The 15119-nt window shown below is 39.1% G+C and overlaps 1 protein-coding gene across 1 annotated transcript in view; it reads left to right on the forward strand.

Moving 5' to 3' along the window:
• The window catches only part of Dnah5 (dynein axonemal heavy chain 5), a 410943-nt gene that overhangs the window by 326679 nt on the left and 69145 nt on the right, over positions 1 to 15119 (forward strand). The window contains exons 56-60 of the mRNA XM_029557990.1: positions 2806 to 3037; positions 4201 to 4315; positions 4555 to 4731; positions 9159 to 9362; positions 12993 to 13172. Coding sequence (XP_029413850.1) covers positions 2806 to 3037; positions 4201 to 4315; positions 4555 to 4731; positions 9159 to 9362; positions 12993 to 13172 — 908 coding nt within the window. The remainder of the gene's footprint in view (positions 1 to 2805; positions 3038 to 4200; positions 4316 to 4554; positions 4732 to 9158; positions 9363 to 12992; positions 13173 to 15119) is intronic.

Consider the following 15119-nt stretch of genomic DNA (forward strand, 5'->3'; position numbering starts at 1 on the left):
TCATTTTTAATGCTACTAACACTTAGATGTTTGCACATGCATCTCTAATCTCTACATATCTGATTATGACTAGTCACAAATGGTTGCTTTTTGAGATCCTTGCCACCTGAGCATGGATATAAAGTCATCAGGTAGATTTCAGTGGTAATGTTTTTCACATCTGCTAATTAAGTTGAAGCAAATTTTTATGCTTCTTCCTCAAATATAACTAATTTTTTATTTCTTGATTTTTTTGTGTATTTCATACAGAACATCCCAAATAATATCATTATCTATATACTCACATCCCAAGTGACACCCTCCCATGCCCCTGCTGCCGCTGGAGCCCGATACTCTGTCATCCCTGTTACTGTCCACTATGTTATCAACGCCTCCAGCCAATCTGCAGTGCTTATCTGTCCGCTGAGTCTAGTCAGCCTACCTAGAGTTCCTTGTTTTAGGAAGATCAGCTGTTCCTCAGCTAGCAGCAAACTGTTGCCAATATTCCTTTAGATAAGATTGGGATCTGCTGTTCATTTTCCCAGTTCTATGCTGGGTTACTGTCTGGGAGTCTTTTGGGCCACCCTGGCCAACAGCTCAAAGGAAGGTATCTCCTGTCTGGCATTGTTTTTTGTTATGTATTCTTTAGGTATACACATGGACTCTTAAAGAATTATATTGATCCTTTAATCTTTGGTTATACTTTCCTTTTGGGTGTGTAAGACCATGTTGTTGGCCCAGATAAACCAATTTATTTTTACTCTTAAGGTCGTTTGACGATCTGCTCCTCAGGGTTCACATGGGCTTAGGAGGAGCCCCTGGCTCCTTTCCTTTACCAGTTCCATCTATGTGAAGATAAGTCAAATGTCCTGCTCGACCTTGGATGGTTTCACTTGGTTTGCATTATAATCTAAATAAAATTATAGGTAATATTTGTAGTAAAATAGGGCATTAAATGATTATGCTTCTCTAACATAAAGAAGCTCAGAATTTTGATGCTAGATTTTGCGTTATTGTAGCCATGACAGTACTTTTGGAAAGAAGTGTGCGTGTGTGTTGCTTGGGATTAAACTCAGAGCCTTGCTCTTGACACTATGTGTTCTGCCACTGAGCTCCATCCCTGCCCTAACAACTTGGAACATTTAGTATTCTTCTGTTATGTTAGCAGAAAATGTCAATAAGAATCACCTTTTTATTCATGTAGCAATTTATCGTTTTGTCTCTCCAAAAATAAAAAAATAAATAAAATGAAATAAATTCTGAAGAATTTTCTTAATTAAACTGACACTCTTGGAGCAATGGAAGTTTTGTAAAACAGACCAGCAGGCTTCCTCTCAGGATGGCCCAACCAGGAGAGCTTTGAAGCCCAAGTTCAAGCACTGTATAACATAAAGCATTTTTCTAATAACCTTTTTTTTTCTCACAAAGAGATTCTGCTAATTAGAATGCATTCATTGTACAGTGAGTACAAGAAAGTTTTCAGACAATGAGGAATTCCTGGAAGACATCCCACAATGCCAAGGAAAGCATTTTGAGTTGTGTCTGTCACACAGTAAATATTGCAACCATAATGGTTAATGCCTGTAAAATATTTTTTGAAGGTCTGGAGATGTGGCTCACTGGTAGGACCCTTGCCGAGTGTAGGGGACTGTGTTTTTCATGTGTAGCATCACAAAACTAAATGAATATAAAAATTCTCTCACAGGTAAGAATTCTTTGTTCCTGAAGCCCAGATTTAAACTTCTTTGAATTGTAGATATTCTTCATAGCACTTGATTTCCTCCTACGGGAAACCACGAGTTTGAGTATCTTAATTTATGACCTTTCAGTGGATGGTAAATTGTATCTGTAGCCAAGTTGGTGTCTGTTATCCTCCCGCCCCCCACTGAGAACTATGCACTGAGAAAGTCATTTAGTGATCAGACTCCGGTGGTGGTGAAAACTCCATTACCCTTCCTGCGCTGGCAACCTTTTAACTTGATTCCTTTTCCTCCACTTTCACTTTTTCTGGCCATATCCCCATTTTCAATTCGTCTACATAAGCTATTTCTTATAAGTACTTAAATATGCTTATGGTAATTTAAAAATACATGAGGCCTAAGCTTTGTAAATTTCTTGCAGTTAAGACCAAGTTTCGATTTTCTCTTCTACCCACTGCAGTGCTGGGGAGTGTGGTATATATGTGGCAATAGATTTGATCTTGCATTATGACTAATTTTTATATTGGGAAGTGGATCTTATGATTGGTTCTCTGTTAAGCCCTGTGGGGAAGGTAAACGTGTGTAACAGGAGATTTTTACCCAAACATTTCTAAAGGATGCCATAAATTAGACCTGACCACAAATGGCCAGCTGCTGCATTTAGAGCAAGGTGACTAGTATAAAAAATTTAGTGCTGAACGTTTCCACATGACAAATGCAGCCAGAGTTTAAAGGTTCTGAGTTAACCAAAAAATAAATGGAATTGTTAAATCTGAGTGCCAGATGGGAATGATGTCTGAGTTATTTGTATCGCTTTTGTCTTTATGTAAAACATAAAACAGGCTGGGCTGGCTGCTGACCAGAACCTGCAGATGTGCAGAGGAGATTTCTTAGCACAAGCACCAGGAAACAGAGACTGATGATAAGCTTAAAGTTTTTATGGTTTTACATCTGAAATGGATATAAAATTGTTGATCTCTTAGGCCTGGGGCCCAAAGTGCTGACAGAGATCTACCTAGCTGGGGCAGCACAGATGTAGGAAATGCCTTTCCTTTAAATACAGTCAAGCAACTTTCAGGGTAATTGACATGCCTGTTTCACACACTGCCGTCTTTATTCTTCCTAGTGTCTGAGCACTTCCTCTCTTCCTATGATATTGACTGCAGTTTGGAAACCAAGAAGGAGGTGGTTCAGTGCATGGGCTCCTTTCAGGATGGGGTGGCCGAGAAATGTGCTGATTATTTCCAGAGATTCAGGCGCTCTACGCATGTGACTCCCAAATCGTACCTCTCCTTTATCCAGGGATATAAACTCATATATGGAGAAAAACACATGGAAGTGCAGACCTTGGCCAATAGGTGAGTTTGAAGGTCAAATAAAAGGTCATCTTAAAGTACTGGTGCTCAACCTAGGGCAAAATTGTCCGTTGGGCACATTTTGTAATGTCCAGAGACATTGTTATCTGTCACAAATGGGATGCTAAGGTTAAGGGTAGCTATGGGGTTGGTATTATTAGCTCTTAAATAGTAGAAGCCAGGGAGGCTGCTGAACAACTTTGGTCCAAGGGAACGACCCCAGAGTAAAGGATTATCCAGCCTGAGTTTCATTAGTGCTGCGGATTCGACCCCCACCCCCCTCCAGCCCAAGATTATCTTGGGCATCCAGGGGTTTTATTGTTGCCCAATAAGATAAACTTTCCAGGTGTTATATGGGCTGTCACCTTTTATGATATTGAGTGACATAGTGATAACAGATGTGGAAGGGAGTTGAAAACATAGATGCCTCTTCTGGCCCCTCTTCTCCCTCTCATCCCAACTCTCTGGGTGACCAAGGTAGAAGAGTCTGGCTGGTGCTTATATTCACTGCAGAGTGAATGTCATATGCCACTGAGTGTGTCCCAAATATCACTGCTGTGCCCCATATTCTTCTAAACATTCACATTTTTTGCTAGAATCAACCAGGATTGCCATGTAAGGGTTCCCTGTGTGGGAGACTGGACTTCATATAAGGCATCCAAGACCTCTCAGCTTTTAGAAAATGTTATTTCAAGTCTATACAGGTACCTGGCTCATTCCTGGAACTGTTCTGATTTAATTTTTTTCTTAAGCCTAAATATTTCTTCTTTTAATTTCATTGGACTGCTTTGAAAAAAAAAAAAAGACAGAAGTTATTTATTTTCCTTCCTCCATGATAGAGCTTCAAGTGTTTGAAGTTTACTGTTATTAGGCTCAATACTATTAACCACGTGTCCTGGATGGAGCAGATTCTAGATCCATGCTGTTCCTCATGCCACTGGCATGATTTACTGGACTCACTCTTCCCACACCTGCTCTGTGCACGTGTCAATGTGGAACCAAACCTAGACGTAGACCCTTTAGGGAAGCCCTCTTGGGTTTGATTTTATTACACTTTAATACCTCAGATATGACCTCACTACTCTTACTGGTAAAATGGTACTTGGAAACACAGGGACTTGTCACTAAAGTGAACAGTGCATGCATGAATCTTTTTTTAACTCCAGGATGAATACTGGACTGGAAAAGCTGAAAGAAGCTTCAGAATCTGTTGCAGCGCTGAGTAAGGAACTGGAAGTCAAAGAAAAGGACCTACAAGTGGCCAACGAGAAAGCAGACATGGTGGGTGGACATGTATACATGGGTGTTATTCCTGCGGAGAAGTCAGTTCACAGATGCTAATGGTGCATAGTCACAGCCTGAAAACCATGGAATTAGAGGATAGGTATTTCTATTAGGATAAAAACTTTGTTGTCACGTACGAAAAATTGGATAAGTGGACAAATCAACACATCAAGGCAAAAAAGAAGTGCTTCCCTGCCCAATTTGATGGGGGTATTTTTTGTTTTCTATTGAATCAGGTCTTAAAAGAAGTCACGGTGAAAGCACAGGCTGCTGCAAAGGTCAAGGCTGAGGTCCAAAGGGTGAAGGACAAAGCCCAGGCCATTGTAGATGGCATTTCTAGGGACAAAGCCATCGCCGAGCAGAGACTAGAAGCAGCACAACCAGCTTTGGAGGAAGCAGAAGCTGCGCTGCAGGTGCGTCCCTGTGAGGTGGAGGTGCTGTTTAGACAGACAGGAGGCATTGCGGCAAGAAATACAAGTGAAAACCAAAAGACACGCAGGAAACGATGCTGATCAGACCACAGCCCTGGCTACGGAATGACTGCCGGTCGGTCATAGTTTCTGCAGGGAAACTTTAGGTTTAAATATTAAAATATCTCTATCTCTATATCTATCTATCTATCTGTCTATCTATCTATCTATCCATCCATCTATCTACCTACCTATCATCTATCTATCTATCTATCTATCTATCTATCTATCTATCTATCTATCTATCTATCTATCTATCTGTCTATCTAATTAATCTATCATCTATCTTTCTTCTATTTATCTAATCTATCTATCTATCTATCTATCTATCTATCTATCTATCTATCTATCTATCTATGACGCGTGCAGCTCAACATCTCACCTCCCTTTTAATGAATAATGAGCTGTGTCACAGAATACTGGCCAAAAGACCTGGGTCATTATTTCACCTTCTTCATTAGTAGGCTGTGGAGCAGTGGGAAGGTTACAGGCATCTTCTAGAATAATGTTTTCTGACTCACTGAGGACTTTGAAGTCAGTGCTCTGTAGGACAAAACTTTCCCCGAGTCTGCGAATCATCAAAATGAAGACTACGAATTTAATGCAACTCATTAATGACAGAGGCAGACCAGTTTCCAGTATAGTCAATGTGACTGTGTGGTGATAACAGAAATGGCAAAATGATAAAGGAGGTTGTATTTTGAGAAATATAGTGTGTTTAGTGAGCTAGGCCATGGCTACTTAAAGGCTGGGCAGTGTTGAAAAGTCAATTTCAGATTTTTTTTAAAGATTGCTTTTAGTTCATTCTTAGTCATCTATTCCCTTATGGTATTGATTTTTGGCTTATAAATGAATGGGAAAAGTGGAATTCAGTTGCGTGCCTACTGCTAACTCATTATTTGACCTCAGTGGAGCATGGATCATTGCTTGTTAATGTGATAATGCTTTCTTACTACTGTCTTAGTTCACTGCCTGAAACACTTCCAAGTCTTTTTGATTTAATGTCTTTTTGATGCAAAGTTTTTACACTGTTTTAGTACATATATAATTTATGCATTTCTGAGCTAAGGCTTTAGCTCAGTGGTAGTATGTGCTTGGCATGTACAAGGTTTAGTCCCCAGTACTACAAACAATAACAAAAGTATACATATTTCTTATCCATTGCTATCATGAAGATACTGCCTTCTCTTTTCTCTTTAACTTTCTACTCTTCTTAAACATGTTTTCGAATTGTTTCTCTATTTTCCTGTGCACTGGGGAGACTATTGTCTTTAATCCTTGAAGCCCTCCTGGGCTGTTAGCCTGTTTTTTGTGGACACAGCAACATTCCTCCCTCCCACATTTCTATCACTTTGACTATACCAAGAGAAGGTCTTTAAACAACACAGAGAAGATAAGGGTAGTGTAAATAGGCTTTTAAGACCTTGTTGAATTCAGGATATTTAAAATGTTAGAATCATGTCTTGCTTTTTAAAAGACCACTATTTCCCTTAAATTGAAAAGAACTGACATCTCTTTTTGATATTGTGAAATGTTTCTAATGTCCCTCTAGATTACTATTCTCAACAACTAGAATATTCTGCATCATATACTCAATAGTGTAGAAATATGTGGGAGCAGAAAAAAGGTGATGTTACTTTCTGTTACTATAACAGAATACCTTAGGTAGTCCATGTATAAAGCTACCAGGCTTATTTTGACTTACAGTTTTGGTGCTTTGAGCCCGTTGCCAAGCAGCACAACACGGCTGGAACACGTGCTGCAAAGCTGCTCACCTCACGACCGGAAGCAATAAAAGAAGGAAGAGGCTAAAGTCCCAGTATCCCCTTCGAGGGCAAACTTCCAAGGCAGTGGGGTCTCCCCTGTGTCCTACCTCCACAAGGTTCCCTTACTTCCCACAACACCACCCTGTGGACCAGTCCTGCAGTTTTCAAATCTGTGGCGGGCACTGAGCATCCACAGGCGTGCACGTGGGCGAGGTCTTTATAATTTCCCTCAATGGCCCTGCCAGCATCTTTCCAGGCCTTTGTGAGTTTCTGAAACCTTGAAATGTGGTACTGCCAGTTTGTTAAGAAAGTTCCAGATATATCAGACTCTAACATCCTGGCATCGGTTATAACAATCTTAAAAAAAACAAAAACAGAAACAAAACAAAGGTAACAGCTTTTTAAGAATATGTCCTTTCAGGACTGGAGAGGTAACTCAGCAGATAATAGCACTGGCTGTTCTTGCAGAGGACCCAGCTTCACTTCCCAGCACCAACATGGTGGATAACAACTGTCTGTAACTCCAGTCCCAGGGGATCAGATGTCTACTTATGACCTCTGTGGGCAGTGCACATAAGGGTGCACTTAGATACATGCAGACAAAATACTCATACACACAAAATAAATAAGATGAAAAAGAATGTGTTACTTCTAATGCTTAGTCTGACTTTAGTTGGAAGCAAAAATGAAAAAAGTATGTCTAGATGGTAAATAATGTTATTTTGCCGTGGTGTAGAGGATATTTCACAGTAGTCATATTATGTTGACCACGGAAAAAGAATTCAATAGTTAGCTGAAACAGGCTGATCTTCAGGCACCTCCACCCCCACCAACTCTTTACCTGAGTGCTTAACATAGCACACAGCTATCTGAAAAGTATTCCTTTGAAAAGCTAAGGAAAATAAGCATGCTCAGTTGGTGATTTTGCATAATTGTTAACTAGTTTCCTACTGGCTGTTGTTTAATTTCCCCCCTTTCTTCTGTAGCCACTCATTTTAAATAAAGCTTTGATATTTTCAGTTCTTTACCCTCAATTTCTCTGTGTTTTCCATCTGCTTAGCTTTGACAAATACAAGTTTATTGAAAGATACCTCTTCACAGCAAATCACAAGTTTAGTATGTATGAGTTCTCCATTTTAGAGAAAGTTCATTGCCTTTTATGAGATGGCCATTGGTTACTTCTTTTGACAGGAGGGATGCAGATGCAAGTGGGACAGGGTGTAAAGACATGGATCAGTGATGTGCACTGTTTGTCCTAGAAACAGAGCTGTGCTAGATTTCTATATTTCATATTTCACATATTTCCAATACTTATTTCATAAAAGTTTAACAGAGAACATGCTACCAACCAAATTAGTCTGATTATTAAATAATTTACTGCATGAGAATATTTGCAACAGAAATAGAACAGAACTTTTCTGAGACTCATGTGAAATTCGTATTGCCCAAGTTCTTTCATTTAAAGGTCAGTTCCCAGCTAAGAAACCTCTAATTATTCAATCTGTCAGCCCCGAGGCTGCCCTCTGGTGTCAGTCCACTGTGACAAGTCTGTTGCTTAAGAGAGAGGCAGATTCTTGACCTACATAGCTAATGAGTAAAAAAGCACCAAGAATACAGTATTTTTCCTAGTTTCAAACCATGATAATGACTTAAGTGCTGAGTATATTTTTTTTAGCATGCACTTTTTTTCTGACACGAAGCACTCTATACACTTTTAGGGAAGTCACAGCTCCTTAACTGCTCACCAACATTTCTCTCCCCTTGCTATTAATTAGAGTAAAAAACTAGGCCTACGCGTGTGCGCGCGTGCGCACACACACACACACACACACACACACACACACACACACAAAAAATCCCACATAAATACAGGCATAAAAATTAGAAGTGAGGATCTGCATGTGAGAGAGAACGTGATGTTTGTCTCTCTGATCCTGGGTAACCTCACTAAATATATTTTCCAGTTCTATGCATTTTTTAAAAAGAGGCTTAAAGGGAGGAAGGTGTGGGAGAGTAATAGATTACAAGATGGAATGGGGACTACTGGGGGTAGAATGGTTTAAGGTGGAGACAGGGAGATGGGGGAGAGGAGAGAGCTGGGGTTGCAGAGGATCACCCAATCTGAGTATATATGAAAATTTCATTAAGAAGCCTGCAGCTAGGGGCTGGAGAGACAGCTCAGCAGTTAAGAACACATACTACTCTTGTAGAACTCAAGTTCAGTTCCCAGCACCCACATCATGTGGCTCATAACTGCCTATAACTCCAACTCCAGGGGGATCCAATGCCTCTGACCCCTGCTGGCAACTGCACTCACATGTACACACTCACACAGAACCTACACGTGAAGAATAAAAAATCCTAAAAAAAGGAACTTTCAACTTTGTAAGCTAACTAAAATAAAGAAAATTACAGAAATGTAAAATGTTTGGACTTCTTAGGACATGCACTTCTTTGAGCTTGAATGTGTGCCTCTACCTTACGGCTCTTCATCTAACTTAAAAGTGTTGTCTGCCCTCTCTTGAAGCAGCAGCATTTAGACATGGAAGTTTTTGTCCACACTGTCTTATCTGAGCTTTGGTGATCCCTGTTTCCATTCCCCAGACCATCAAGCCCACAGACATTGCCACAGTGCGCACACTGGGACGACCCCCTCACCTTATCATGCGGATCATGGACTGTGTGCTGCTGCTGTTTCAGAGGAAGGTCAACGCGGTGAAAATTGACCTGGACAAAAGCTGCACTGTGCCTTCCTGGCAGGAATCTTTAAAACTGATGACAGCAGGGAACTTTCTGCAGAACTTACAGGTAGTTCAGTAATGAGGGTCCATGTGGGAGTCTAGTTTGACTGTCATGGCTGAATTCTCTAGTGGAATATATTTCTAAAAATAATTTATTTTGCGTATGTATTATTGAAATGCATATGAATATTTTTCAGAGTAGAATATTCTCTTTCAAAAGTAAGACACGATTATTAGATCTTTTCCTGAGTCTTTAGGCTTTTTAAAGGTTGATCAGTGAACATACATACTTCAATAAAACTTGACAACATCATTTACAGAGACTAACTATATGTGTACGTTACCTGCATCTGAATACAAATGCACTCATCCTTAGTGTTTGCAGGACTCCCTGTGGATACAAAAATGTGAGCATGCTCAGGTTCCTTACGTAAGATGACATGGTCTTTGTATGTAACCTTGCATGTCCTGTGTACCTCAGATACCCTCTAAAATATTTATGGTCCTCATACAATGTAAATGCTGTATATGTAGTTGTTATACTTTGCTTTCTTAGAAGATCTCACTATATATCTTAAGATAACCTTGAACTTAGACTCTGGTACTAGGATTACAAGCATGCACCACCAAGCCCAGCTGGTTGCACTGCGGTGTTTAGGGGACAATGACTAGAAAGAAGCCTGCACATGTTCATTATGAATGTTACATTTTTTAGTTTTGCCTTTGGAGTCAGAACCTCTAGTAGGGTACCTACTGTCTGTGCCTACATTTCTAGTTTGATACTCTCAATAGTATTTTTTAAGTATTAATTTTCATATTTTAAATTTTGTTGGGGATAGAAACTACATGTAATGTATATTCTTTAGTGGTATCTGAAAGCAAAATGTTTATTTCCAAATTCTCTCTTATGCTTAAACCTAGTTATTACCTCCCTTAAAATATCTATTATTCTTTTATTCTGATCATTATCTTTGCCTGTTTTGAAATTTACTTATATGAAATCATATGGTCTGAAGCCTTGCTCTGGCCTCTTTAATTCACCATATACACCAGATTTATTTTTACTTTTGCAAAAGGCAGCAGTTTATTCTTTTTCACTTATAGCATTCCAGTATAAGACCATGCCCTGGAACCGGACATGGTGATGCTCAAATTTAAACCCAGAACTCAGAAGGCAAAGACAAGCAGACTTCTGTGAGATCCAGGCCAGTCTGGTCTATATAGTGAGTCCTAGAGTTCCAGCTGGGGCTACAGGAAGACTCCCCCGCCCCCCCCAACATGCACACACACACACACACACACACACACACACACACACACACGGACTTGCAGGATGTACAGTGCTGTGTGTGGTGGTGTTTAATGATTAGTGTTTTTTGATGAAGAAAATAAGAACAAAGAAGAAAACAAAGGCTTTGATGTACAGTGTTTGCCACGGTGGGGCTAACCCCAGGATGGCCAGTTTTAAGCTCCCAACAGATCTAAGCAGGAAAAGGAGCAGAGCTGCATGCCATCTCCTAACATTTACACCAAATGACCCCGAAAGCATGGATGATAGTAATCTGAGTAAAGTGACGATAAACTGTGAGTTTTTTCAAATGGTCATTTAATCCTGTGTGTAATATGCTTTTAATGTTTAGCAACCAGTTTTCAGAACTTCTGAAATTTTAACAATAATTGCTCATGAGCTTGTTTGAATCAGCACCCAGGTGAAACCCATGATACATTCAATTTGTCCATTCGACTGTTTAAAGAGCTTTTGGGTTGTTACTAAGTTTTGGCTATAATAAGTAAACCTGGTATCAGTATTGATACAGGCCACTGGGGGCGGGGCGGTGCATGTATGCATTTCTGTTGACTGTATATGCAAAGATAGAATTTCTGGATCATAGGTTATGCACATATAATCAGCTTTCGTTGGTTGTATTGGAGGCTTTTAAGATGTCCTGTTATTTTACGCACTCACCAACATTGCACAAGTTGCTCCACATTCTCACTGTTTTCAGCTTTTTCACTATTGTTTGTAGTCGTTTCTCTTTATTGTGAGCCTAATTTGCATTTCCCTGATGACTAATGATGCTGTAAACCTTTTTGTAGGTTTATAAACCTTTTAGGATTTTTTTGTTAAGTGTTTGTTTATGTCTCTTATCCATTAATTTTTAAAATTGTTTATGAATGCTGTAAGTATCTTTAGCTACTTCCTGGCTTAGTTGTTGATGCCATTAATACTTCTTTTGCTAAGCAGAAGTTCTTAATTTTAATGTAGGCTAATTTATCCGTATCCTCCTTCATTACACTTTCTGTGTTCTGTTTAGACCTTGGATTCCTTCTACGGAATAATAAATTGTCTTATGTTTTCTTCTTTAAGTTTTGCTGTCTTACCTTCCAATTGTAGATCTTGAGACAATTAATTGGGAATACCCAATCTATGTCCATGTTCCAAGCTACAACGTTAGCATTGTCTTTCAGTTTTGAACTCAGCATTGCCCTTGTGGCTGCTGGGCATCTTGTGAGATGCCTTCTAACTGTTACAAAAGTAAGGAGCTTATGAAAGTAATGGGCCATGGGCAATGGGACTTTGTGTAGAACCTTGGTGAGTGACTCCAGGTTCCTGCTTTTTCAACATGGTGGCAGATGTTGCTTGTGGCTCTCTTGCTATCTGTCTTCATGTCACCACTACCTAGAAATTCCTTCATCTTTAGTATTTGCTAAGTATCATAAAAGAAACGTGTGTTAAGCAAGGTCTGAATGAAAGTGTATTCTATTGGATGGGATAAACGTTCTGTGAAGGCTACTCCATTAAATTATTAGGTGCTAAATTTATTTCTACTTGGAAAATAACCATCCCTTTTAGAAGAAAACATTATTATTTCGGTCTTTTTGAGACAGGGTCTCCCTATAGCCCCAGCTGTCCTGGAACCACTAAGTAGACCAGGCTGGCCTTGAACTCACAGAGATTCCCCTGCCCCTGCCTCCCGAATGCCACCATGCCTGGCTGAAACATTATTTTTTAAAGGTCCAATTTCACTGTTTGTCCAGTCTTTTCTTTCTTATGCAGGAAGGCCTTCTAAATCCATTTCTGCTGTATTTTAAAAGTACATTCCTCTTGAAGATAATATTTCTCTCATATTTGTGATAGCTGTATGATTAAAGATCAATTCATCATTTTAGAGGTGTAATGTCTAGGCTAGTATCCTCACAGTTCATGTGTGAGTTTAATAGAACTTCTGTCTGAACCTATTTGGCTTTTGTTACTGATAAATGTTAAATCTGTATGTCCTTAGCCTGAATATGGCTGTGTATTTTGTTTTTCATTGTTGATATTGTGGGTTTGTAATTCACATATTTGGGGTTAATGACAAGAAATTTTTGCTGCTTTTGAAATTATAATGACTGTATTGGTGTTTACTTCCTAAATAATTTACTCTTTCCCTGAATACTAATGTATTTAATTAGAGCTGCTATCTTTGGACTTCAGGAGTCTGAGTGCGTGTTAACAGACTGCTTTTGCACTCACTTCTTACTGTGTTCTCCACTGTAAGATTTTTACCTAATATCCTGAGATATTGACAAAAATACTACATCACTCATGCATTTTTGGCTGTTTAATAGTTTTAGTTACACTGAGAACAGATTATGAGTCTAAAAACACTTCATAAAACAAGTATTTTGTTGTAATTTTACTTTTTTTCCACAGCAATTTCCCAAAGACACGATCAATGAAGAAGTGATAGAACTTTTGAACCCTTACTTTGAAATGGCAGACTACAACATCGAGACAGCTAAACGTGTATGTGGGAATGTAGCCGGTCTTTGTTCCTGGACAAAAGCTATGGCTTCATTCTTTTCTATAAACAAGGAGGTTCTGCCTCTAAAGGTAGGTGTCCTGGAGAGAACTTGTGACCCTTGCCTGGGATGGTCTCTAGGTCAACTGATCTTTTCTTTGCACAGTAGCTCAGGAGCCTTTGGCATTCAGTGTTTTGGTCCTCAAATCTATAGTGAAAGGAAGATACTGAAAGACAGAGTCCAGGATGTTTCTTTCTTCTTTATAATCCTACCCCAATCATAAGCTTTTAAGTATGAACTGACTCTCCATAAAGACATAGAGTCTATTGTGAGTTGCTTAAGAAAACAGAAAGTTATAGTGCAGAACTCTCCAATAATGTTTGAGATCTTAAGATAAGAAATTCTGTAAGAAAAGGTCAAGACATAGAGAATGGCAATGATTACAGCAGGGTTTGGATTCAGGTACGTGTGGGCTTCCCTCCTCTCTCCTTTATGCCTTACACGACACTACTGCCTGCTTGTCACTTAATGTGATTTTGAGACTATGCCTACATTTTCCTCTGGGTAGTTGAGCTTACAAAACTCATTTTTATATTCACCACTATTTTAAAAAATATTTTTATTTATTGTTTTTATTTTATGTGTATGTGTGTATTGCCTGCATGTAAGTGAGTGCACCTGTGTCGTGCAATGCCCATGGAGGACAGAAGAGGCTGTCGGATCTCCTGGAGCTGGAGTTATAGATAGTTGTTAGTTGCCATGTGGGTGCTGTGATTCAAACCCAGGTCTTCTGCAAGAACAGTGTTCTTAACTGCCGAGCCATCTCTCCAGCCTCTCTCCTCCACTATTAAAAAGACATCTAGTCTTTAACAACTGGAGAGGCATGTACATCTTAAAGAATGAGCCCCAATACTCAATGTTTCAAAAATCATAACTTGTGCATTGGTGGATTTTTGTTTTTATAAGTTTGCTCTTTTCCAACCACCAACCAAAATTTGCTTACACTTGCAAGCTACCTAAGAAACTTAATAATTTATATTAAAAATAATGAAGAATGGCAGAAGGAAGGTACAGAATTGTGGATTGCATTATGTCTCAGGATCCTACAACAATTTAACAGAGGAAGGACTCATTCAACTCAAGACTTTTAGAGAAAATAATTGCTATGACACTGTTGGACATTGTAGAGATCAGGAGACTGTAGATTCCAGCAAAACTCAAAGGTGGACACCAGTATTGACTGAATTATAACTACCATGTCAAATGGGAAGCACAGAACATTCTTTATGTTTTCCTAGCAGACACAGTGTCTTAAAGGTGATTAATTTTGAATCTATAATGTATAATTTTTTGCATTATGATGTAATTTTTTGGTTTTTAACGGAACTCTGACATTTTTGTAGTTAATTCAAGAATAGTGAACTGAACACATTTAGCATGGACCTTTAGAACAGGCTTACAGTATAACAATGAAATGTCTTTGTCTAAGTTCACGTTCCAGCCTCCACTCCTGATAATCTAGACCACATGGTAGGGAGTGAAGGGAACACCATTAGAAGGAGAAGCTTTGGCTTGCTCCTGGTTTCTGTGCATTTCCTGAGCCATTATCCAGGAAGTGCCTTCCTCTGCCTTATAAGTTTCTGAGTCCTCATGACCCTCCTATGTTAATGAGACTAATAAGTATTTTACAAGTTATTTTGTTTAATTCTTTCATTACTTTTTTCTTTATTTTTAAGAATTTTATACATATATACCATGAAATATGAATATATCTACCTCCACTTCCTCCGCCAACTCCTTTCATATCCCCCATCATGCCCTCCTCCCAAATTTATGTCTTTAAAAATATTTTTGATAACCTACTGTATTAGTCAGGGTTCTCTAAAGAAACAGAACCAGTAGAATGAATATATATGTGTAGGGATTTATCAGATTAGCTCACAGGATAGAGTCCGAGTAGTCCAACAATGGCTGCACCACACTGGAGAGGCTGAGAATCCGTAGTTGCTCAGTCCACAAGGCTGGATGTCTCAGTAGT

Source organism: Nannospalax galili, unplaced genomic scaffold (assembly GCF_000622305.1).
Source record: "Nannospalax galili isolate Female #2095 unplaced genomic scaffold, S.galili_v1.0 scaffold207, whole genome shotgun sequence".
NCBI classification, from domain to species: domain Eukaryota; kingdom Metazoa; phylum Chordata; class Mammalia; order Rodentia; family Spalacidae; genus Nannospalax; species Nannospalax galili.